At 45.5% G+C, this 24,763-nt stretch overlaps 2 protein-coding genes across 2 annotated transcripts in view; one reads left to right on the top strand and one right to left on the bottom strand.

The window, feature by feature from the left end:
• plxnb1a (plexin b1a) overlaps positions 1-20,574 on the bottom strand; it is a 99,277-nt gene extending 78,703 nt beyond the window's left edge. The window contains exon 1 of the mRNA XM_064922162.1: positions 20,417-20,574. The gene's annotated coding sequence lies outside the window, so the exon portion shown is untranslated. The remainder of the gene's footprint in view (positions 1-20,416) is intronic.
• LOC135505305 (octapeptide-repeat protein T2-like) lies at positions 7,022-7,369 on the top strand. The gene has a single exon (XM_064924559.1). It carries the CDS (start codon positions 7,022-7,024, stop codon positions 7,367-7,369), a length of 348 nt encoding a protein of 115 aa, XP_064780631.1.
• Positions 20,575-24,763: the final 4,189 nt, after the last annotated feature.

Genomic DNA, 24,763 nt, shown 5'->3' with positions numbered 1-24,763 from the left:
TGCTCAGGGTTGTTGTCCTGTTGGAAGGTGAACCTTCACCCCAGTCAGGTCCTGAGTGCTCTGCAGCAGGTTTTCATCAAGGATCTCTCCGTTCACCTTTCCCTCGATCCTGACTAGTCTCCCAGTCTCTGCCGCTGAAAAACATCCCCACAGCATGGTGCTGCCCCCACCATCCTTCACCAGGTTTCCTCCAGACGTGACGCATGGCATTCAGGCCAAATAGTTTAATCTTGGTTTCATCATGTGCCTTTTACTGAAGAGTGGCTTCCATCTGGACACTCTCCCCTAAAGGCCTGATTGGTGGAATACTGCAGAGATGGTTGTCCTTCTAGAAGTTTCTCCCATCTCCACAGAGGAACTCTGGGGCTCTGTCAGAGTGACCATCGGGTTCTTGGTCACCTCCCTGACCAAGGCCCTTCTCCCCCGATTGCTCAATTTGGCAGGGAAGCTCTAGGAAGTCTCTTGGTGGTTCCAAACCTCTTCCATTTAAGAATGATGGAGGCCACTGTGTTCTTGGGGACCTTCAATGTTGCAGACATTTTTTGGTACCATTCCCCAGATCTGTGCCTCAACACAATCTTGTCTCTACGGACAATTCCTTCGACCTCGTGGCTTGGTTTTTGCTCTGACATGCACTGTCAACTGTGGGACCTTATATAGGCAGGTGTGTGCCTTTCCAAATGATGTCCAATCAATAGAATTTACCACAGGTGGACTCCAGTCAAGTGGTAGAAACATCTCAAGGATGAACAATGGAAACAGGATGCACCTGAGCTCAATTTCGAGTCTCACAGCAAAGGTTCTGAATACTTATGTAAATAAGGTATTTCTGTTTTTTTGTTGTGTGAAGATGAGCAGATAGATTAGATATAACTTTATTATGTGGATCACATTTCCATCTTCATAAACCCTCAGGCATCCAGACAACATAGTCCTGTCAAGAGGTAAGGCCAAGACATACCTTAAAAAATGTTTTATTCCTTCTCTAGTAGCGTTGTGGTACTAGGCCTATATCATTATTCAATCAATCAATCAAATGTATTCATAAAGGCTAGGAAAAACTCCCTCCCTTATTGTGCTTAGAAATAAAAGAAAATACATTAAAAGCTTCAAATGATGTCATCTAAAACACAAATGGATGGTTTGTGGCTAGTCTCTTTCTAAACAGCAGCAATTAGAAAGGTCAATTACACACAATTGCCTAGGTTAACATTCAAGTCTAAAAAAGCAGTCTTTCCATCAGAGTTTTCCAACTATTCACTTAAGTTGTGGAAAATAACTCAAATCTTAACCCATAACACATCCTCACAGACAACACAATGTTGCAGATAGTGAGAGCTGACAGGGCTATGGCTCCCTGGAGCATGTAGCTGGATCACCAGAGAGTTGTATCTTTGCCAAGTTTTACAGGGAGAAGCAAGCGGCAGAGCTGTGACTGAACAGAGAGAGGAGAGGTTTAAAGTATTAGACTGAGCTGGAGGATCTGTTAGCTTTGTGTGGCTCACTTCCCCGTTGACAAAGACTGTGTGGTCTAATGTAATACTGTACCTTCCCCGTTGACAAAGACTGTGTGGTCTAATGTAATACTGTACCTTCCCCCTTGACAAAGACTGTGTGGTCTAATGTAATACTGTACCTTCCCCCTTGACAAAGACTGTGTGGTCTAATGTAATACTGTACCTTCCCCGTTGACAAAGACTGTGTGGTCTAATGTAATACTGTACCTTCCCCCTTGACAAAGACTGTGTGGTCTAATGTAATACTGTACCTTCCCCATTGACAAAGACTGTGTGGTCTAATGTAATACTGTACCTTCCCCCTTGACAAAGACTGTGTGGTCTAATGTAATACTGTACCTTCCCCGTTGACAAAGACTGTGTGGTCTAATGTAATACTGTACCTTCCCCATTGACAAAGACTGTGTGGTCTAATGTAATACTGTACCTTCCCCCTTGACAAAGACTGTGTGGTCTAATGTAATACTGTACCTTCCCCATGTTGACAAAGACTGTGTGGTCTAATGTAATACTGTACCTTCCCCGTTGACAAAGACTGTGTGGTCTAATGTAATACTGTACCTTCCCCCTTGACAAAGACTGTGTGGTCTAATGTAATACTGTACCTTCCCCCTTGACAAAGACTGTGTGGTCTAATGTAATACTGTACCTTCCCCCTTGACAAAGACTGTGTGGTCTAATGTAATACTGTACCTTCCCCCTTAACAAAGACTGTGTGGTCTAATGTAATACTGTACCTTCCCCGTTGACAAAGACTGTGTGGTCTAATGTAATACTGTACTGTTCTATGAAAAACCCATTTTATTCTATACCTAGCTATCTAATTAGAAACACATAACAATCTCCTTCCTGTTTCCATACCCCCCTGCTGTCCCCCTGCTGTCCCTCTCCCACAACTTTGACCTCCGCTCAAGTGTCCCCAAGAAGTATTTCCAATAGAGGGTAAACTGATGAAGGAAGGTGCTATGACTGCGAGTTAGGTCTTAGATTTATAAAGCTGTTAACTGTTCATTTAAGTACAAGCCGCTTGTGAGATCCTCTACTCTGCTCCTACCATAACGGCACTAGTTTTGGTCTCTGAATGTGGTTTCTGAATAAACACCATTATTGCACATCCATGTGCATTATAAGGATAAACAAACCAGGGGACTATAATGCTGATATCTACATGGACATTTCAGAACAACCATGTAATTTCCTGTGAGATCAAAAGGGAATGTTTGTGAAGTCAATTACTTGCCTTTGACTCTGAGCCCTAAGGTCAAAATCGTTCAAAAACATGCAAAGACAAAAACATATACATATTTTTTGTTATCTTGCTTTCCTTGTTGCTGAGTTTTCCCCCTCTAAATATCTAAACAAACTGGTCAATCAGTTATTGGGTGACCCAAATGTTGTAGAGACATAGCCAGTTTGGGCCAAATTGGGCTGAGCATCAAGACTGGGTGCCTGTGGCATTATAATCTAATCTTTAAACCAAGCCAGAGTTCAATTTATAATGAATTACTCTTTAACTTTTTCCTTAATCAAGGGACAAGGAATATAACTAATATCTAAACATGAAACTCTCTGTGGAGCATCTCATAGCAATTCCTATGACGATACAGAAACAACCCTCCAAAACAACTTGGCAAGGCAGGGAGTTAATTTAAATATTAGCACTATATTCCAATATCGAGCCACAGGGTAGCTAGTTACATCATTAATGAGGAGTTATCACAACCTGTCAATGTGCTTCAGGCAGTTAGATATGGGGAGTAGAGAGGATGAGTAAAGCAGCTTGACAATGGTGCAAGACTCAGCCTTTGTTTCCAGTGCAGAGTTCCTCTTCCTCAATCTCATTGTCTGAGATAAAGGGGATAAAAGCGATCTCCTATCTACCCAGACTCTCTCCAAATCTCCTTCCCTACTAATTAAGATGAGAAACAAAAAATGTTTGATCAATCAATCCCCCCCTCCCCAAGAAACACACCTGACAAATGTTCAGAAGGTATTGATCATAGACTGGTTTTAGTCATTACATGTGTGAATATAACTTGATGCCTTACTGCATAAATGCCATTTGTCAGTGATGTCATTTAAAGTCGAGACCACAAGATTCTACTACAGGGATGTCTTTTAGAAAGGGAACGCTAACAACTGGGATTGACAACATGCATAGCTCAGCTGGGTTCACAGGCAAGTGTCCAGAGGGAGGGAGGCTGCTCCACTAGGGCACAATAACCACCCCTTCCACTTCTGGGGCTTCCCATGTGACTGAAGAGAGGCGTGATAGAGGGGGCATTTTCAGCTGACTACAACACGCATTAAAGCTTAATTTACCATTTTGAATAAATGTCAACAGTGTCAACGTGGATCATAGGGACATCATTAATTGACATTCACTGTAGAACTTTAACTGCCTTCATATAAAGCCTTGACGGAATACAGCATAGAATGTGATGACACCAGAATACAGTGTAAAAACAGCCAATAAGAATATTTTATGCCATAGTAATGATTTCTTAACCTATCATACCACCTGAAAGCTCTTGGTGTTTTCCAGGGGCGCAACTTTGGTTTTAGAAGTGGGGAGGGGCATAATTGTGGGGAGGGGCATAATTATTTTTCGGATAAACACTCCAAACAGCCTAACTGACTCTCGGTGACGTCCGAGTGGTCCTAAAACACACTGCTGCCTAGTTACATTTCACATTCCAATGATACAACTGTGGGGAGGACAACAATGCAATTTCAGAATATGGGGGGGAAGGGTGGAGGGGACAAAAATGCAATTTCAGAATGTGGGGGGAGAGGTTGGGGGGACAAAAATGCAATTTCAGAATGTGGGGGGAGGGGTGGGGTGGGACATGTCCCCAGTGAAAGTTGCGACCTTGGTTGTTCTCTATGTGTGTCTGTCCTTGTTTCCTCAGTCTCTAAAATCACCTGTTTCCAAAGGCCAGAGAAAGAACAACAAAAAGCCAGTAACTTCCCATTGAGGACACACTGGTTGAATCAATATGGTTTCCAAGTCATTTCAATGAAATGATGCTGAACGAATGTGGAATAGACGTTGAATTGACGTCTGTGCCTAATAGGTTGGTCTCCAGACAGTGCTCCTCTTCAAACTGCTCACTACCAGACCAGATCCCAGGGAGAGTTCTCTTCAACCTGTATATCTCCAGACCAGACCAGACCCCAGGGAGGGTTCTCTTCAACCTGTATATCTCCAGACCAGACCAGACCCCAGGGAGGGTTCTCTTCAACCTGTATATCTCCAGACCAGACCAGACCCCAGGGAGGGTTCTCTTCAACCCGTCCATCACCAGACCAGACCCCAGGGAGGCTTATCTTCAAGCCTCCCTGGGGCGGCAGTGTAGCCTAGTGGTTAGAGCGTTGGACTAGTAACCGCAAGGTTGAGAGTTCAAACCCCCGAGCTGACAAGGTACAAAATCTGTCGTTCTGCCTCTGAACAGGCAGTTAACCCACAGTTCCCAGGCCGTCATTGAAAATAAGAATTTGTTCTTAACTGACTTGCCTGGTTAAATAAAGGTAAAAAAAAAAAAAAACCTGATTCATCTTAGCTAGTCAAAATGCAGATTAGTAGTCAAGCATTTTGTCAACATTGATGACAGTTTTGAAACAGGAGGTTGGTTTTCTCCTTACTAAGTTGATTTTGGTTTGCAGTATGACAAAGTCACTCACAAATGTTTTTTGTTCATATTTTCCATATGAACAAAAATATTATTTCTCTCAAATTTTGTGCAATTAAAATTTCTGCTTTGCCAAGATAATCCATCCATCTGACAGGTGTGGCATATCAAAAAGCTGATTAAACAGCATGATCATTACACAGGGGCACCTTATACTGGGGACAATAAAAGGCCACTAAACTATGCAGTTTTGTAACACAACACAATGCCACAGATGTCTCAAGTCTTGAGGGAGTGTGCGATTGGCATGCTGACTGCAGTAATGTCCACCAGTGCTGTTGTCTGAGAATGTGATGTTCATTTCCCTACCATAAGTCACCTCCAACGTCGTTTTAGAGAATCTAGCAGTACGTCTAACTGGCCTCACAACCGCAGACAATGTGTACGCTGTCTGGTGGATGAGCGTTTTGCTGATGCCAATATTGTGAACAGAGTGCCCCATGGTGGTGGTAGGGTTATGGTATGGGAAGACCCCAGGGAGGCATATCTTCAACCTGTATATCACCAGACCAGACGCCAGGGAGGTTATAGAACCTAAGCACTGTCCCTAAATTAGCCAGGAGACGATAAAGCTCATCATGGGTAAGCAAAACACAGAAGATGCTTACAACTATTTATTAGGAAGCCAAATCAAATGGGCACAGACTCAGAGGAGGATCAGCAGCCGGCGTTTGTTCCAACTTCCACACAGTGACTTGCAAGAAGGAGAGGGGAGCCATGAAGGAAAGGGGAGCTATGAAAGAGAGGGGAGCCATGAAGGAGAGGGGAGCCATGAAGGAAAGGGGAGCTATGAAAGAGAGGGGAGCCATGAAGGAGAGGGGAGCCATGAAGGAGGAGGGAGCCATGAAGGAGAGGGGAGCCATGAGGGAGAGGGAGCTATAAAGGAGAGCTATAAAGGAGAGGGGAGCCATGAAAGGAGGGGAAAGAGCCATGAAAGAGAGGGGAGCCATGGGAGAGGGGAGCCATGAAGGAGAGGGGAGCCATGAAGAGAGCCATGAAAGGAGGGGAGCCATGAAGGAGGAGGGAGCCATGAAGGAGAGGGGAGCCATGAAGGAGAGGGGAGCCATGAAGGAGGAGGGAGCCATGAAGAAAGGGGAGCTATGAAGGAGAGGGGAGCCATGAAGGAGAGGGGAGCCATGAAGGAGAGGGGAGCCATGAAGGAGGAGGGAGCCATGAAGGAGAGGGGAGCCATGAGGGAGGGGGAGGGGAGCTATAACGGAGAGGGGAGCCATGAAGGAGAGGGGAGCCATGAGGGAGAGGGGAGCCATGAAGGAGAGGGGAGCCATGAAGGAGAGGGGAGCCATGAAGGAGAGGGGAGCCATGAAGGAGGAGGGAGCCATGAAGGAGAGGGGAGCCATGAGGGAGAGGGGAGCTATAACGGAGAGGGGAGCTATAAAGGAGGGGGGAGCCATGAAAGAGAGGGTAACCATGAAGGAGAGGGGAGCCATGAAGGAGAGGGGAGCCATGAAGGAGAGGGGAGCCATGAAGGAGGAGAAGGAGAGGGAGCCATGGGAGAGCCATGAAGGAGAGGGGAGCCATGAAGGAGGTGGGAGCCATGAAGGAGAGGGGAGCCATGAAGGAGAGGGGAGCCATGAAGGAGGGGGAGCCATGAAGGAAAGGGGAGCTATGAAGAGAGGGGAGCCATGAAGGAGAGGGGAGCCATGAAGGAGAGGGGAGCCATGAAGGAGGAGGGAGCCATGAAGGAGAGGGGAGCCATGAAGGAGAGGGGAGCCATGAGGGAGAGGGGAGCTATAAAGGAACGGAGAGGGGAGCTATAAAGGAGGGAGGGGAGCCATGAAAGAGAGGGTAACCATGAAGGAGAGGGGAGCCATGAAGGAGGAGGGAGCCATGAAGGAGAGGGGAGCCATGAGGGAGAGGGGAGCTATAACGGAGAGGGGAGCTATAAAGGAGGGGGGAGCCATGAAAGAGAGGGTAACCATGAAGGAGAGGGGAGCCATGAAGGAGGAGGGAGCCATGAAGGAAAGGGGAGCTATGAAAGAGAGGGGAGCCATGAAGGAGAGGGGAGCCATGAAGGAAAGGGGAGCTATGAAAGAGAGGGGAGCCATGAAGGAGAGGGGAGCCATGAAGGAGAGGGGAGCCATGAAGGAGGAGGGAGCCATGAAGGAGAGGGGAGCCATGAAGGAGGAAGGAGAGCCATGAAGGAGCCAGAAGGGAGCCATGAAGGAGAGGGGAGCCATGAAGGAGAGGGAGCCATGAAGGAAAGGGGAGCTATGAAAGAGAGAGCCATGAAGGAGAGGGGAGCCATGAAGGAGAGGGGAGCCATGAAGGAGAGGGGAGCCATGAAGGAGAGGGGAGCCATGAAGGAAAGGGGAGCTATGAAAGAGAGGGGAGCCATGAAGGAGAGGGGAGCCATGAAGGAGAGGGGAGCCATGAAGGAGGAGGGAGCCATGAAGGAGAGGGGAGCCATGAAGGAGAGGGGAGCCATGAAGGAAAGGGGAGCAATGAAGGAGAGAGCCATGAAGGAGGAGCCATGAAGGAGAGGGGAGGAAGGAGAGGGGAGCCATGAAGGAAGGAGCTATAAAGGAAAGGGGAGCTATGAAAGAGAGGGGAGCCATGAAAGAGAGGGGAGCCATGAAGGAGAGGGGAGCCATGAAGGAGAGGGGAGCCATGAGGGAGAGGGGAGCTATAAAGGAGAGGGGAGCTATAAAGGAGAGGGGAGCCATGAGGGAGAGGGGAGCTATAAAGGAGGGGGGAGCCATGAAAGAGAGGGTAACCATGAAAGAGAGGGGAACCATGAAAGCAGAGAGGAACCATGAAATAGAGGGGAACCATGAAAGCAGAGGGGTGCCATGAAAGCAGAGGGGTGCCATGAAAGAGAGGGGAGACATGAAAGCAGAGGGCATGAAGAGACCCTTTTGCCTAACAAGAAGGAAACTATGCAGAGCTTTCATATGTGTTAGCGTTAGATAATGAATACCCCATCCTGGGTGGGCTTAGTGATGCGATGAAGAGCAGACAGGGAGTCGGCTGCTTCTGAGATCTACATAGTAACCGTAATGTACACTCCCCTGTGCAGTGCAAGTAGCAACAGGTCTGACTGACAGATGTAATTACCAAAACAGCAAGATGTATGTTCATCATAATCAGTGACATCACATTGTGGTGGACATAATATGATGTCATTGTATCAAATCAGATCAAAACCTTTTGACTGTTAAAAACACCATAAGTGCTACAAACAATAAGCAGACATTGTATTTCAATACTTATAATATTCCTTAAATATTTCTCACAGTGATGTTCTGAGCAGTATGTCCAAAGTAGTGCTCCCTGGTTAGTGCTCCCTGGTTAGAGCCCCGCTGGTTAGATACCTCTGGTTAGAGTCCCCTGGTTAGAGCCCCCTGGTTAGATACCCCCCTGGTTAGAGCCCCCCCTGGTTAGATACCCCCGGTTAGAGCCCCCTGGTTAGATACCCCAGGTTAGAGCCCAATCGTTAGATACCCCCCCTGGTTAGAGCCCGCTAGTTAGTGCCCCCTGGTTAGAGCTCCCTGGTTAGAGCCCCCTGGTTAGTGCTCCTGGTTAGTGCCCCCTGGTTAGAGCCCCCTGGTTAGAGCCCCCTGGTTAGAGCCCCCTGGTTTGGGCTCCCTGGTTAGAGCCCCCTGGTTAGAGCCCCTCCCTGGTTAGAGCCCCCTCACTGGTTAGTGCTCACTGGTTAGTGGTTAGAGCCCCTCCCTGGTTAATATCCCCCCCCAGGTTAGTGCTCACTGGTTAGTGCCCCCAGGTTAGTGCTCACTGGTTACCCCCTCCAGTGCTCACTGGTTAGAGCATCAAAGTGCCCCCTGGTTAATATCCCCTGGTTAGTGCCCCCTGGTCAACCTTCCATACCATCAAAAAGCACACCCTCAGCGCAAGAATGCACCATGAGACCAGAGCAGCTGCTGCTGCTAGAGTGACTGATGGTGTGGAAGCCCCAAATACCTCCTTCCAATCACCAACCTCTCAGATCTGCCATCCATCCCCCAAATATCAAGTTGCCCATCTTCTCCCCAACTAATCTTTCTTGAAGTAGAAGATGTGCCATTCTGTCTAGATATGCTTGGAGTTCTTTGACCCTCTCTCTTTCTATTGCCACGTCTCTGTCATCTAGGGCTGCGCTAGTGTTTGTTCCACTGTGAGAATAATTACTTTAGATACATCTACTGCTGATACAGAGGAAGACAAGTGTCAATCCCTTGTGTCTCTGAGGCCTAGCATACAAGTCTACACAACGAGTCTGAAGAGGATGAGGAGGAATGGCTAGACCAGTTGGGCAGGGCCCAAAAAATGTCAAAAGCACCATTAATGGTCATGTTACATGTGAACAGCTACTTTTTATGATCTCAGGACATACTTGTTTGCAACAGTCACTCTGGGTAACCCCTTCTCCTATTTCAAAAGGGCCACAAAAACCTCTCCTCTGTCTGCTTGTTCTCATGTTGATAAAATCAAAGGGGTTAGCCTACATCCGTAACATGTGACTATTATCAATCAAAACACCCTCTCTGTGTAGCCTGTAGATGACAACCACCCTTCTATTGCTTGTAAAAATAGCTTTTTACAGAAGCATCAGTCACAAAGCAAGAATGATAAAGGAACTGTTGTTGAAGTGTTTAATTTCATCTGCCTGAGAAGTCCTAGTACCGAGAGGTCCTAGGGCCCTCCTGTCCACCTGAGAGGTCCCAGTGCTTGCAGTTCCCCTTGAGAGGTTCCAGTGCCTGCAGTGTCCACCCCAGTGCCTAGAAAGGTCCCAGTGCCTACAGTGTGCCTGAAAGGTCCCAGTGCCTTGTGCCTGAAAGGTCCCAGTGCCTACAGTGTGCCTGAAAGGTCCCAGTGCCTACAGTGTGCCTGAAAGGTCCCAGTGCCTACAGTGTGCCTGAAAGGTCCCAGTGCCTACAGTGTGCCTGAAAGGTCCCAGTGCCTACAGAGTGCCTGAAAGGTCCCAGTGCATGCAGTGTGCCTGAAAGGTCCCAGAGCCTACAGTCTGTTTGAGAGGTCCCAGAGCCTGCAGTCTGCTTGAGAGGTCCAAGTGCCTACAGCATTAGATGTTTTCATCCCTGTTACCTGCAAACTTGACGTAGGCCTATGGACCAAATAGGCAGACAGTTTTGAAAACATGATCAAAAGCACACAGCAATCCAAATCGGAGACTTATCCCAGGTGGTGCCCATTGCCAGCCAAGGAAAGTGAGCCCACTATTTTCAACCAATCAGATGGCAGGGTTTTTAGAGGAAGCAAAGATGGCATGAGTGGAAGCCACCCACACAAATGATAAAGCCTTTTACCAGGGCCTCCTGAGTGGTGTAGTGGACTAAGGCACTGCATCGCAGTGCTAGCTGCCTTACTACAGATCCTGGTTCGATACTGGGCTGTGTCGCCGCCAGCCGTGACCGGGAGAACCATGAGGCGACACACAATTGGCCCAGCATTGTCTGAGTTATTGAGGGTTTGGTCGGCCAGAATGTCCTTGTCCCATCACACTCTAGCGGCGGCTGGGCGCATACAAGCTGCCACGGTTGCCCGGTGTACAGTGGTTCCTCTGACACATTGGTGCGACTGGCTTCTGAGTTAAGCGTGCATTATGTCAAGAAGCAGTGCGGCTTGGCGGGGTTGTGTTTCGGAGGACACACGGCTCTCGACCTTCGCCTCTCCCAAGGGCGTACGAGAGTTGCAGCGATGGGACAAGACTGTAACTATCACTTGGATATGATGAAAAAGGGGGTAAAAAAAACACATTTTTACCAGACATTGTGTCTAAGAGGCGAATGAGACTCTGTTCCCCCTTGCCAACCAATCACATCAATCCACACTTTTACACAGTGATCTGAGGGTAATGAGATATCGTGCACCTGGACTAGCAGATGGCCTGCTATTCAAGAATGTCTGTCTGGGTTTTGAACAGCAAAACAAGTGAAAGAGTGTGTAAGAGATCGAAGGTCATGCACATGGCCATTTTACTATAGTCTTCTGCTTGTGATGTCACTCGGCTAGGTTAAAAAATGATGGTTAATTTTATATATATACATATATATATATACACACACACATCTTTTTTAAACACTTTATTTGGATGGTCCCATATAGATGATCGACAGATGGCCATACTATCAGCAAACTATCTGTTGATAAAAAACTGCCTGTTAAGGTTAGGGTTAGGTTCATAATAAGAGTTAGGATAGGAGTTAAGTATGGGTTAGGGCTAGGTTTAATTTAACACCGTTTGTGTCAAATAAGCTTTTAGTTTGAATGCCGTGTGCTCTGAAATTGTATGAGCAAGCCAAGCCCCACCAATAAGGTCAGTAGCAAAAAAATCTGTAAACAAGCACACACACACATCGGCCACGATGTGTTTACAGTACCGCGTTGGTAATAAACAATTATTTGTTCGATCGAATGACAAAACGTCTGTGTGAGCATTTGAAATAAGATCAGGATCAAACGAGCAAAATCAAAAATGTTAGCTTGGTAGTCCAACATTCTCCATGACATACAAGCAGACTACAGGCAGGGGAGAAAGGATAGTGATCCTGCTTCTTCTGCCAGCCAGCCACATCCCAAGCAGTTGCACCTGATTCATCCTAGCTAGTCAAAATACAGAATAGTAGTCAAGCATTTTGTCAACATTGATTACAGTTTTGGAACAGGAGGTCGGTTTTCTCCTTACTAAGTTGACTTCGGTTTGCAGTATGACAAAGTCACTCACAAATGTATTTAATACAGATGTTTTTAGCAACTTCTGGGGTAGCTAGTTAGCTAGCTTTAGCTTGGTACCTAACTAGTACCAATTCAACCAGCCTGAGAACAATGACCAGAAACTGCAATAATTGTAAATATTCTTAGCAATAATTTAGGAATGTGACTAGGCACCAACTTGTTGTTCTCCTATTGAAATTGAACTTCAGTTCATGAAAATAACTAGATAGCTAGCTACATTCAACAAAAATATGAATGCAACATGTAAAGTGTTTGTCCCATGTTTCATGAGCTGAAATAAATGATCCCAGATATATTCCATATGAACAAAAAGCTTATTTCTCTAAAATTTTGTGCAATGAACATTTCTGCTTTGCCAAGATAATCCATCCATCTGACAGGTGTGGCATATCAAAAAGCTGATGAAACATAATGAACATTACACAGGGGCACCTTGTACTGGGGACAATAAAAGGCCACTAAAATCTGCAGTTTTGTAACAAACACAATGCCACAAATGTCTCAAGTCTTGAGGGAGTGTGGAATTGGCATGCTGACTGCAGTAATGTCCACCAGTGCTGTTGCCAGAGAATGTAATGTTCATTTCTCTACTATAATCGCCTCTAATGTTGTTTTAGAGAATTTGGCAGTACGTCCAACTGGCCTCACAACCACAGACAATGTGTATGGGGTCGGGTGGATGAGTGGTTTGCTGATGCCAACGCTGTGAACAGAGTGCCCCATGGTGGTGGTGGGGTTATGGTATAGGCAGGCATAAGTTACGGACAACAAACACAATTGCATTTTATTGATGGCAATTTGAATGCACAGAGATATTGTGACGAGATCCTGGGGCATGAGGTAAATGGGTCACACCAGATACTGACTGGTTTTCTGATCCACGCCCCTAAAGTTACTGTATCTGTATTTCCACTCATGTGAAATCCATAGATTACAGTCTAGTGAATTTATTTCAATTGACTGATTTCCCAATATGAATTGTAACTCAGTAAAATCTTTGAAATTGTTGCATGTTGCATTTCTATTTTTGTTCAGTATAGATAACTAAAAAAGCTAGCCAGCTACCTAGCCCTGTTGTCGTTATAAGCATGGCTAGTGTGGGTTGACTAGCCCAAGTCCAACCATCATCACCCAAATACAAAAACTGTCTTATAAATTAGGGGTATTTTAGATGATGACACCTAGCTAGATACAGTGCCTTCAGAAATATTCACACCCCTTGACTTTCTCCAGATTTTGTTGTGTTACAAAGTGGAATTAAAATGGATTTAATTGTAATTTGTTCTTACCCATTTACACCATAATGACAAAGTGAAAACATGTTTTTAGACATTTTAGCAAATGTACTGAAAATGAAATACAGACTCATTTACATACACTGCCGGGGTAACTAAGAAATGTTTTGTCCATTAAAATAACATTACATTGATCAGAAATACAGTGTAGACATTGTTCATGTTGTAAATGACTATTATAGTTGGAAACCGCATATTTTTGATGGAATATCAACATAGGCGTACAGAGGCCCATTATCAGCAACCATCACTCCTGTTTTCCAATGGCATGTTGTGTTAGCTAATTTGGGGTCACTTAGAATTCACACCCCTCAGTCAATACTTTGTAGAATCACCTTTGGCAGTGATTACATGTCTCTAAGAGCTTTCCTGTCACGACTTCCGCCGGAGTCGGTCCCTCTCCATGTTCGAGCGACGTTCGGCGGTCACCGGCCTTCTAGCCATCACCGGCCTTCTAGCCATCACCGATCCACTTTTCATTTTCCATTTGTTTTGTCTTTGATTTTTACACACCTGGTTTCAATTCCCCCATTAAATGTTCATGATGATTTCCCCCATGTTTGTTTTATTGTAAGGCTGTATCTGACCGCTGGTATATTTGTTACCGGGTTTTGTTATTACGCCCGTTTATTTCATGTTACCGGTATTTTTCCAGCACCATAGTATTGTGTTTATACTGGTGTTTTTCTTGTGTTAAATAACTTGTCCACGCATCTCAGCTCTCCTGCGCCTGACTCCTTTCACCAGTTACCCACAGGCTTGACATTTCCACAACTGGATTGTGCAACAAATGCTCAATGTTCTTTGCTAAATTCTTCAAGCTTTGTCCAATTGGTTGTTGATCATTGCTAAGCAACTATTTTCAGGTCTTACCAAAGATTATCAAGCAGATTTAAGTCAAAACTGTTTTAGATTATTGTCCTGCTGAAATGTGAAATAATCTCCCAGTGTCTGTTGGAAAGCAGACTGGACCAAGTTTTAAACTAGGTTTCTTTTTTTATCCTGAAAAACTCAGTCCTTAACAATTACAAGCATACCCATAACATACTGCAGCCACCACTATTCTTGAGAATATGGAGAGTGGTACTCAGTAATGTGTTGTCTTGGATTTACACCAAACATAGCACTTGGTACTCAGGCCAAAAAGTTAATTGTTTTGTCACATTTTCTGCAGTATTATTTTAGTGTCTTGTTGCAAACAGGATGCATGTTTTGGAATATTTGCATTCTGTACAGGCTTCCTTCTTTTAACTCTGTCTATTAGGTTAGTATTGTGGAGTAATTCCAATGTTGTTGATCCATTCTCAGTTTTCTCCTATCACAGCCATTAAACCCAGTAACTGTTTTAAAGTCACCATTGGCTTCATGGTGAAATCCCTGAGTGGTTTCCTTCCTCTCCGGCAACTGAGTTGGGAAGGACGCCTGTGTCTTTGTAGTGACTGGGTGTATTGATACACCATCCGAAGTCTAATTAATCACTTTACCATGCTGAACGGGATAATCAATGTCTGCTTTATTTAACCCATCTACCAACAGGTGCCCTTCTTTGTGAGGCATTGGAAAACATCCCTGGTCTTTGTGGTTGAATCTGTGTTTGAAATTCACTGCTTGACTAAAGGACCTTACAGATAATTGTATATGTGGGTACAGAGATGAGAAAGTCCTTCAAAAATCATATTAAACACTATTATTGCTCCCAGAGTGAGTCCATGCAACTTATTATGTGATTTGTTAAGCAAATGATTACTCCTGAACTTATTTACGCTTGCCATAACAAAGGGGTTGAATACTTTACAGTTTTCATATTTTATTAATGTGTAAAAATTTCAAAAAACCTAATTCCACTTTGACATTATGGGGTATTGGGTAGGGATGTACGACATAGCGGTGAACATATTGGGATGTCTAGTTTAACGCCAATGTGCAAAACGGATGTCAAACCTGACGTGCATATTTATATAACGTAGGTACATGGCGTAATGACGCCATGTAAAATGTTGCACTATACGTGCAACACAGCATTCCTAAACAAGCCCACAATGTCTGCTGTGTGGATCAAGCAGTCAACAAGTTGAGCAGTCATTTGAAAGAGTAACAACATTTCAGCAACTCAAAGGTGAAACCATTAAAGCCAAAATAATGAAATTCACTGCCCATAACAATCAGCCATTCTCTGTCGTGGGTGGTGTTGGCTTTCGCCGACTGGTTGAGCACCGGTACACACTACCAAGTGTGCTATTCATCAGATGTTGCCCTACCGGAGTTACAAAGTAATGCGTCAATGCTATTAGCTTCACGACATACGGACATATGGAACGCCGTTTGGGTCTTTGCGTGTCAAAAAGGATAGAGTAGCACTGTCAAAGCTGTACAAAAAAGTCTGCAAACAAGCAAACACCGGCCACGAACAATGTGTTTACAATACCACATTGGTAATAAAGCATCATTTGTTCGATCGCAACTTCTGGGGTAGCTAGCTTTAGCTTGGTAACAAGCTAGCACCAATACAATCAGCCTAAAAACAATGACCAGTAGAAACTGCAGTCATTTTCATTACTCTTAGCAATGATTTAGGAACCCTTGTGAGGAAGTATTAGCTAGGTTGCCACTTCTTGTTGTTTGCCTATTGAAATTGAACTTTCAGTTCATGAAAATAAATAGCTAGCCAGCAACTTAACCCTGTTGACCAAAGCTAAGGTTATAAGTAGCCAGCAAGCTTCATCTGGCTAGTGAGACTCGACCGGACCAGGTTATGTGTTGTGAAGCTAGCCACAATGTCACGCCCTGGTCGAAGTATATTGTGTTTGTCTGCATTTATTTGGTCAGGCCAGGGTGTGACATGGGTTTTTTGTGGTGTGTTTTGTCTTGGGGGTGTATAGCATAGTCTATGGCTGCCTGAGGCGGTTCTCAATCAGGTGAGTCGGTTCTCAATCAAGAGTCAGGTGATTATCGTTGTCTCTGATTGGGAACCATATTTAGGCAGCCAAATTCTTTGAGTATTTTGTGGGTGATTGTTCCTGTCTCTGTGTTTGTTGTCACCAGATAGGCTGTATAGGTTTTCACGTTCCGTTTGTTGTTTTTGTATAGTTTGTTTTTTCATTCCTCATTAAACATGTCTCAGAAATACCACGCTGCATTTTGGTCCGCTTCTCTTCCACCAGACGAAAGCCGTTACAGAATCACCCACCACAACAGGACCAAGCGGCATGGTAACAGCCAACAGCAGCAGCAGGAGCAGCGTGACAAGACTTTCTGGACTTGGGAGTAAATCCTCGACGGGAGAGGACGCTGGGCTAAACCAGGGGAGTGTAGCCGCCCCAAGGTGCAGCAAGAGAAGGAATGGACATGGGAAGACGAACTGGACGGTGAAGGACCCTGGTCTCAGCCTGGAGAATATCGCCACCCCAAAGAAGAACTGGAGGCGGATAAAGCGGAGAGGCGCAGGTATGAGGAGGCAGCACGGCAAAGCGGATGGAAGCCCGAGAGTCAGCCCCAAAAATGTCTTGGTGGGGTGGCTCACAGGGAGTATGGCTACGCCAGGTAGGAGACCTGCGCAAACTTCCTGTGCTTACCGGGGGGCTAAAGAGACCGGGCAGGCACCGTGTTATGCTGTGGATGCGCACGGTGTCCCCAGTGCGGGTGCATAGCACGGTGCGGTACATACCAGCTCCTCGTATTGGCCGGGCTAGAGTGGGCATCGAGCCAGGTAAGGTTGGGCAGGCTCGGTGCTCAAGAGCTCCAGTGCGCCTGCACGGTCCGGTCTATCCAGTGCCACCTCCACACACCAGTCCTCCGGTGGCATCTTCCCGCACCAGGCTTCCTGTGCGTGTCCTCGGCCCAGTACCACCAGTGCCAGCACCACGCATCAGGCTGACAGTGCGCCTCGCCTCTTCAGCGCTGCCGGAGCCTTCCTCCTCTCCTGCGCTGCCGGAGTCTCCCGACTGTACAGCGCTGCCGGAGCCTTTCTCCTCTACAGCGCTACCAGGGTCTCCCGCCTGTTCAGCGCAGCCAGAGCCTTCCTCCTCTCCTGCGCTGCTGGAGTCTCACGCCTGTTCAGCGCAGCCAGAGCCTTCCTCCTCTACAGCGCTGCCATATCACCTCTCCCTACCTGTTCAGCGCAGCCAAGGAGCTGCCAGCTGCTTCCTCTGCATGGAACTCCAGAGCTGCGCTGCATGGAGCAGCCAGAGCTGTCCTGCATTTAGCCAGTCTGCCAGAGCTGCCAGTCTCCTGCCAGTCTGCAGCTGTCAGTCTGCAAGGGCGGAGCTCACTGCATGGAGCAGCCAGTTTAGCGCAGCTGCAGTCTGCATGCCCAGAGCCACCAGTGCATGGAGCAGCCAGAGCTGCCAGTCAGCATGGAGCAGCCAGAGCCGTCAGTCAGCATGGAGCAGCCAGAGCCGTCAGTCTGCCAGGATCCGCCAGTCAGCCAGACTCTTCCAGATCTCTTCAGCCAGATCTTCCAGATGGCAGTCAGCCAGACTCTTCCAGATCCGCCAGTCAACCAGACTCTTCCAGATCCGCCAGTCAGCCAGGATCTGCCAGAACCGCCAGCCAGCCAGGATCTGCCGGATCCAACTACTGACTCTGGCAGCTCCGGACAGGAGGGCGACTCTGGCAGCTCCGGACAGGAGGGCGAATCTTGCCCACATGGGTTTTGTGGGTAGTTGTTTTCTGTATTGTTAGTTTCCTTACATAATTGTTTGTTTTCCTCTTTGTTGTTTTTTGTTCTAGTGTTCTGATTTTAAATAAATATCATGAACACATCTCACGCTGCGCCTTGGTCCAGTCATTCACAGGAAGAGGATCCTTACGTCTGGTTTGCTTAATATAAAAACTTTGAAATGATTTATACTTTTACTTTGATACTTAAGGATATTTTAGCAATTACATATACTTTTTTAAAACCAAATACTTTACTCAAGTAGTATTTTAGTGGGTGACTTTCACTTTTACTTGAGTAATTTTCTATTAAGGTATCTTTACCTTAGTATGACAATTGTGTACTTTTTCCACCTCTGAAACAGATGATGTCGTTTTGCTATGTTTAGGGGGAACATTTTTTTCATCCATCAGCTAGCTAGCTTTTTTCTGACCAGCACTGTCCCAGTGCTTCGGGAAGTGTGTGCTTGCCTTATGCAGCAGCGGCAGGTACGCAAGGCAACTTTTCCAGCATCATAGCAGATGTATCAGTGAATCTCTGTGACATAAGAAATATGAGTGATAGTGTAATCAATGTGTATTTACTATGTATTTGTATATATTATGGATTCCCATTATTGTGAACTGACTTCCTGGGGTCCAGTAAACTTAAGGCAGTTTATACAATTAAAAACAACAACATTACAATACATTCACAGACCGTGTGCCCTCGTACTAAATGTATGAACATGTTAAATTATTCTGAGACGTGCAGTCATATTCAGATCCTGATCGGTCAACAAGCTTATTTGACGTGTCAAATAGTGTTATTTGACTTGTATCTTTTTTAACAAGCAAAGACCCAAATGGTGTTCCACATGGTTTAGGGTAAGGGCTAAGTTTAGCACTAGGATAAGGCTTAAGTTTAAGGGTTTGGGCTAGAGTATACACTATATGCAAAAGTATGTGGACACCCATTCAAATTAGTGGATTCGGTTATTTCAGCCACACCCATTGCTGACAGGTGTATAAAATCGAGCACACAGCCATGAAATCTCCATAGACAAACATTGGCAGTAGAATGGCCTTACTGAAGAACTCAGTGACTTTCAATGTGGCACCGTCTTAGGATGCCACCTTTCCAACAAGTAAGGAGCAACAACGGCTCAGCTCTGAAGTGGTAGGCCACACAAGCTCACAGAACGGCACCGCGGATTGCTGAATGGCATAAATATCGTCTGTCCTAGGTTGCAATACTCACCACTGATTTCCAAACTGACAGCTTCAGACAGTAGGAAAAGGTTGACTGTTTGTCCCCAAGAGATTGTGTCAGCAGGTGAAAATGGCATTTGAAACAGACAACACATCCAGTACTGTATAACAGGTGACAGTGGAGCCCAAATGTGTGGGTTCGATCCCTGCATCAAGAAAGTAGAATGGACCTATATGGCTAGCTACACATTGTAACAGTGATAATGTGAATTCTTCCATAGAACTGCTCCACCGTAGCTATTGGAAAATCCTGGCATCAATTTTTCAACTAACCTTTTCTTGGCAATACTTTCTTGGCAATACTACTTTCTTTTCTTGTCTCATTAAACGCCTGTGTCCAGTTACAGGCGGAACTTCCAAAAACATATTCAGAAAGATATCAAATCCACTTTTTGCACCAAGTGAGGAATCACCCTGCCATTTTAGCTGCCAGACATCTTGCATTTCCCAACATCTTTGCAGGAACTAGTTGTTTCAATGTGACTCGGCCACATGTAGTAGATGACAGCACTTCACAAAGTTCTACCAAAAACAAAGATCTACACAAATGAAAGAGAATTTCTCACTCAATACAAAAAAAGTGGATTTAATATTTATTCTCTGTGGGTAGTTTTCCACATCTGCAAATGGGACATTATTTGTCTTTTTACCTAAACATGCAAACACCATCAGAGAGAATTCATAGCAAGCAGTGCATTGGAATGGCATTGATTCTCATGGGAAGGGTGGCCAAAATAACTAAGAAAGTCACACCCCCAATAAGCCACCAATATGACCACATTGAGGCATATGTCACTGTGCTTCTATTGCTGTATACACCATGGCACTGCCTACTTCAGTTGTTCATTTAGCAAACAAGACAGCTCATGATCCAGTGCCTTTATCACAGTCAACACACCTATATTGTAGCTTAAATTCATAATTTCTCTAAGCCTCATGGCAAAATGTGTAGAATAGCATGAGATCAACTATTGAACTGCACATTTTTCTCTTTTGCACCATGGCAAAATCATTTGTTTTTTTTTACCCACATTTCTGCAGGCCCACCCACCAACGAATTTCTGGCAACGCTACTGCTATAACAAATCATGCCACCTTCCCATCTGAATGTGGAAATCGGTTAGATATGAACCACCAGCTAGCTACACAACCATTCTAGTGCAGTTTCACTCAAATGTGTTTATTAGTCTGAATTGTTAAGTTTGTTTCTTCACTATTATATTTATTAGGCACTTCAGACAACTTTTCTATGAATTATTTTTTTAAATACACTCTTATCAAACTGTATTCTTACCTTAAATAGCGAAAAAAAAACGTGTCTGTTCGGTCCAAAAGGAGGACCGCTACCTCCACTTAATCCAAGAGCGCGCGTTTGTTTTACTCAGGTGCTCCTTCCTATTCTTTACCTGGCAGCACTTTGTCCGTTGTTATGTGGGTACATTCGTTGTGTCTTTAAGCATCCCCACAGCTGACCATCTGCCTGGCTGTGCGCACGAGGAGTTCAGAGGAACAGTTACCACAACGAACAAGCTCTAGCTGAGTGGCAGAATTCTTTTTAGGCATAACAAGTGGGCATCTTCTGTTTTTATGGTTTGATAACGGAGTAAATGTATGACATAGGCCTACGTTTTGTCAAATTTTTACAAATAGCTTCCATGCTAAATAATAATAAATAAATAAATATATTTTCCCCTAACTTTTAATTATTTAATGGTTTACCAGATTCCCAATAGGCTACGTATACCTTGCCCAGAATATTAGTAATTGTCACCACCACAGACATATTTAATTATCAACAACAAAGAATGGTATGAATTCACAATTCCAGGTGGTAACAGAAGAGGCAATTAATGGATAACATCACATCATCCTCTCTCAGCATTTCTGTGATGTTGGCCTATGTTAGATGAGCCTCCTCTGGTGGTTGCTAATGGGACTGTAAGCATATTTAGACAAACAACAGATTGGATTACCACTAATAATTGTATAGCATGACTTTCATTCTTTATTGTGTATGAGCCATTTTCATCTACCTATGTGTCTACCGTTGGGGTGCAGGTAGCCTAGTGGTTATGGCGTTGGGCCAGTAACCAAAAGGTTGCTGGATTGAATCCTCAAGCTGACAAAGTAAAAAATCTGTCATTCGGTCGCTGCCCACTGTTCCCTGGGAGGCTGTCATTGTAAATATGAAATTGTTCTTAACTAACTTACCTAGTTAAATTAAATGTGGATTGTGTTCTGTTGTTGTTGTATGTCCACCATATGATGGGGTCAGTGGTCACATGTTTGGAGGGAATGGGCTTTTCTTCTTTGGGCAAAAGACCATCCTCTCTCCTCAGTGACCCGGTAACCATTAAGTTGACGAGTGGTCGAACTGTGTGTCAATTTGTTAGTAATCAAATGAAAGAGTTTCCTCCCCTACTCGATAGGCACCTTTCACCGAGAATACTCATGTGTATCCAACCGCAGAAGGGTTTTCAAATCTGCCACACCCCCTTTGAATCAGCTTTAGTGTTGTCAGAGGAGAAAAACATGAACACGTTTAAAAACATTATGCTACTTATTGTTTTATCTGTAAAATGTCTTCCACAGCTAACTTTATACATTTATTTTGGGATCCACCCCTGTAAACATAATTTGCCTCATGACACACGAATGGAGACTGGCCTTTTTCAAAAGGAGGTGAGAGAGGACAGAAGAGAGGATGCGAGGAGTCGAGCAAAACCAATTCAGATCCTCCTATAGAGAGTATACATTTACATTTACATTTAAGTCATTTGGCAGACGCTCTTATCCAGAGCGACTTACAAATTGGTGAATTCACCTTATGACATCCAGTGGAACAGCCACTTTACAATAGTGCATCTAAATCATTTAAGGGGGGGGTGAGAAGGATTACTTTATCCTATCCTAGGTATTCCTTAAAGAGGTGGGGTTTCAGGTGTCTCCGGAAGGTGGTGATTGACTCCGCTGTCCTGGCGTCGTGAGGGAGTTTGTTCCACCATTGGGGGGCCAGAGCAGCGAACAGTTTTGACTGGGCTGAGCGGGAACTGTACTTCCTCAGTGGTAGGGAGGCGAGCAGGCCAGAGGTGGATGAATGCAGTGCCCTTGTTTGGGTGTAGTGCCTGATCAGAGCCTGGAGGTACTGCGGTGCCGTTCCCCTCACAGCTCCGTACGCAAGCACCATGGTCTTGTAGCGGATGCGAGCTTCAACTGGAAGCCAGTGGAGAGAGCGGAGGAGCGGGGTGACGTGAGAGAACTTGGGAAGGTTGAACACCAGACGGGCTGCGGCGTTCTGGATGAGTTGTAGGGGTTTAATGGCACAGGCAGGGAGCCCAGCCAACAGCGAGTTGCAGTAATCCAGACGGGAGATGACAAGTGCCTGGATTAGGACCTGCGCCGCTTCCTGTGTGAGGCAGGGTCGTACTCTGCGGATGTTGTAGAGCATGAACCTACAGAAACGGGCCACAGCCTTGATGTTAGTTGAGAACGACAGGGTGTTGTCCAGGATCACGCCAAGGTTCTTAGCGCTCTGGGAGGAGGACACAATGGAGTTGTCAACCGTGATGGCGAGATCATGGAACGGGCAGTCCTTCCCCGGGAGGAAGAGCAGCTCCGTCTTGCCGAGGTTCAGCTTGAGGTGGTGATCTGTCATCCACACTGATATGTCTGCCAGACATGCAGAGATGCGATTCGCCACCTGGTCATCAGAAGGGGGAAAGGAGAAGATTAATTGTGTGTCGTCTGCATAGCAATGATAGGAGAGACCATGTGAGGTTATGACAGAGCCAAGTGACTTGGTGTATAGCGAGAATAGGAGAGGGCCTAGAACAGAGCCCTGGGGGACACCAGTGGTGAGAGCGCGTGGCGAGGAGACAGATTCTCGCCACGCCACCTGGTAGGAGCGACCTGTCAGGTAGGACGCAATCCAAGCGTGGGCCGCGCCGGAGATGCCCAACTCGGAGAGGGTGGAGAGGAGGATCTGATGGTTCACAGTATCGAAGGCAGCCGATAGGTCTAGAAGGATGAGAGCAGAGGAGAGAGAGTTAGCTTTAGCAGTGCGGAGCGCCTCCGTGATACAGAGAAGAGCAGTCTCAGTTGAATGACTAGTCTTGAAACCTGACTGATTTGGATCAAGAAGGTCATTCTGAGAGAGATAGCGGGAGAGCTGGCCAAGGACGGCACGTTCAAGAGTTTTGGAGAGAAAAGAAAGAAGGGATACTGGTCTGTAGTTGTTGACATCAGAGGGATCGAGTGTAGGTTTTTTCAGAAGGGGTGCAACTCTCATTCTCTTGAAGACAGAAGGGACGTAGCCAGCGGTCAGGGATGAGTTGATGAGTGAGGTGAGGTAAGGGAGAAGGTCTCCGGAAATGGTCTGGAGAAGAGAGGAGGGGATAGGGTCAAGCAGGCAGGTTGTTGGGCGGCCGGCCGTCACAAGAAGCGAGATTTCATCTGGAGAGAGAGGGGAGAAAGAGGTCAGAGCACAGGGTAGGGCAGTGTGAGCAGAACCAGCGGTGTCGTTTGACTTAGCAAACGAGGATCGGATGTCGTCGACCTTCTTTTCAAAATGGTTGACGAAGTCATCTGCAGAGAGGGAGGAGGGGGGGAGGGGGAGGAGGATTCAGGAGGGAGGAGAAGGTGGCAAAGAGCTTCCTAGGGTTAGAGGCAGATGCTTGGAATTTACGACCCAATCCCAAGTGGACCCCTAAGCACTACACTCTATACACTTTTCTTTTTTGACAGGTGTAAACAATATGGTAACAGCTCCACTTTGCACTCTGATAGGCTAGCTGGAAGTTTCACCATTTTGCTTCTACCAGTGTCCAGCAGTATTCTTTATGACCAATAAGGTCTATTTGACAGTGTCCAGCAGTATTCTTTATGACCAATAAGGTCTATTTGACAGTGTCCAGCACTATTCTTTATGACCAATAAGGTCTATTTGACAGTGTCCAGCAGTATTCTTTATGACCAATAAGGTCTATTTGACAGTGTCCAGCACTATTCTTTATGACCAATAAGGTCTATTTGACAGTGTCCAGCAGTATTCTTTATGACCAATAAGGTCTATTTGACAGTGTCCAGCACTATTCTTTATGACCAATAAGGTCTATTTGGCAGTGTCCAGCACTATTCTTTATGACCAATAAGGTCTATTTGACAGAGTGTCCAGCACTATACTTTATGACCAATAAGGTCTATTTGACAGTGTCCAGCGCTATTCTTTATGACCAATAAGGTCTATTTGACAGTGTCCAGCACTATTCTTTATGGTCAATAAGGTCTATTTGACAGTGTCCAGCACTATTCTTTATGACCAATAAGGTCTATTTGACAGTGTCCAGCAGTATTCTTTATGACCAATAAGGTATATTTGACAGTGTCCAGCAGTATTCTTTATGACCAATAAGGTCTATTTGACAGTGTCCAGCACTATTCTTTATGACCAATAAGGTCTATTTGGCAGTGTCCAGCACTATTCTTTATGGTCAATAAGGTATATTTGACAGAGTGTCCAGCAGTATTCTTTATGACCAATAAGGTCTATTTGACAGTGTCCAGCACTATTCTTTATGACCAATAAGGTCTATTTGGCAGTGTCCAGCACTATTCTTTATGGTCAATAAGGTATATTTGACAG

The sequence above is a fragment of the Oncorhynchus masou genome, chromosome 18, assembly GCF_036934945.1.
Source record: "Oncorhynchus masou masou isolate Uvic2021 chromosome 18, UVic_Omas_1.1, whole genome shotgun sequence".
NCBI lineage: Eukaryota > Metazoa > Chordata > Actinopteri > Salmoniformes > Salmonidae > Oncorhynchus > Oncorhynchus masou.
The sequence above is the reverse complement of the archived record's forward strand: the minus strand, read 5'-3'. Positions and strand labels throughout refer to the sequence as shown.

Coding starts and splice junctions, on each gene's coding strand:
- LOC135505305 (XM_064924559.1), top strand. CDS start 7,022: ATGAAGGAGAGGGGAGCCATGAAGGAGGAGGGAGCCATGAAGGAGAGG.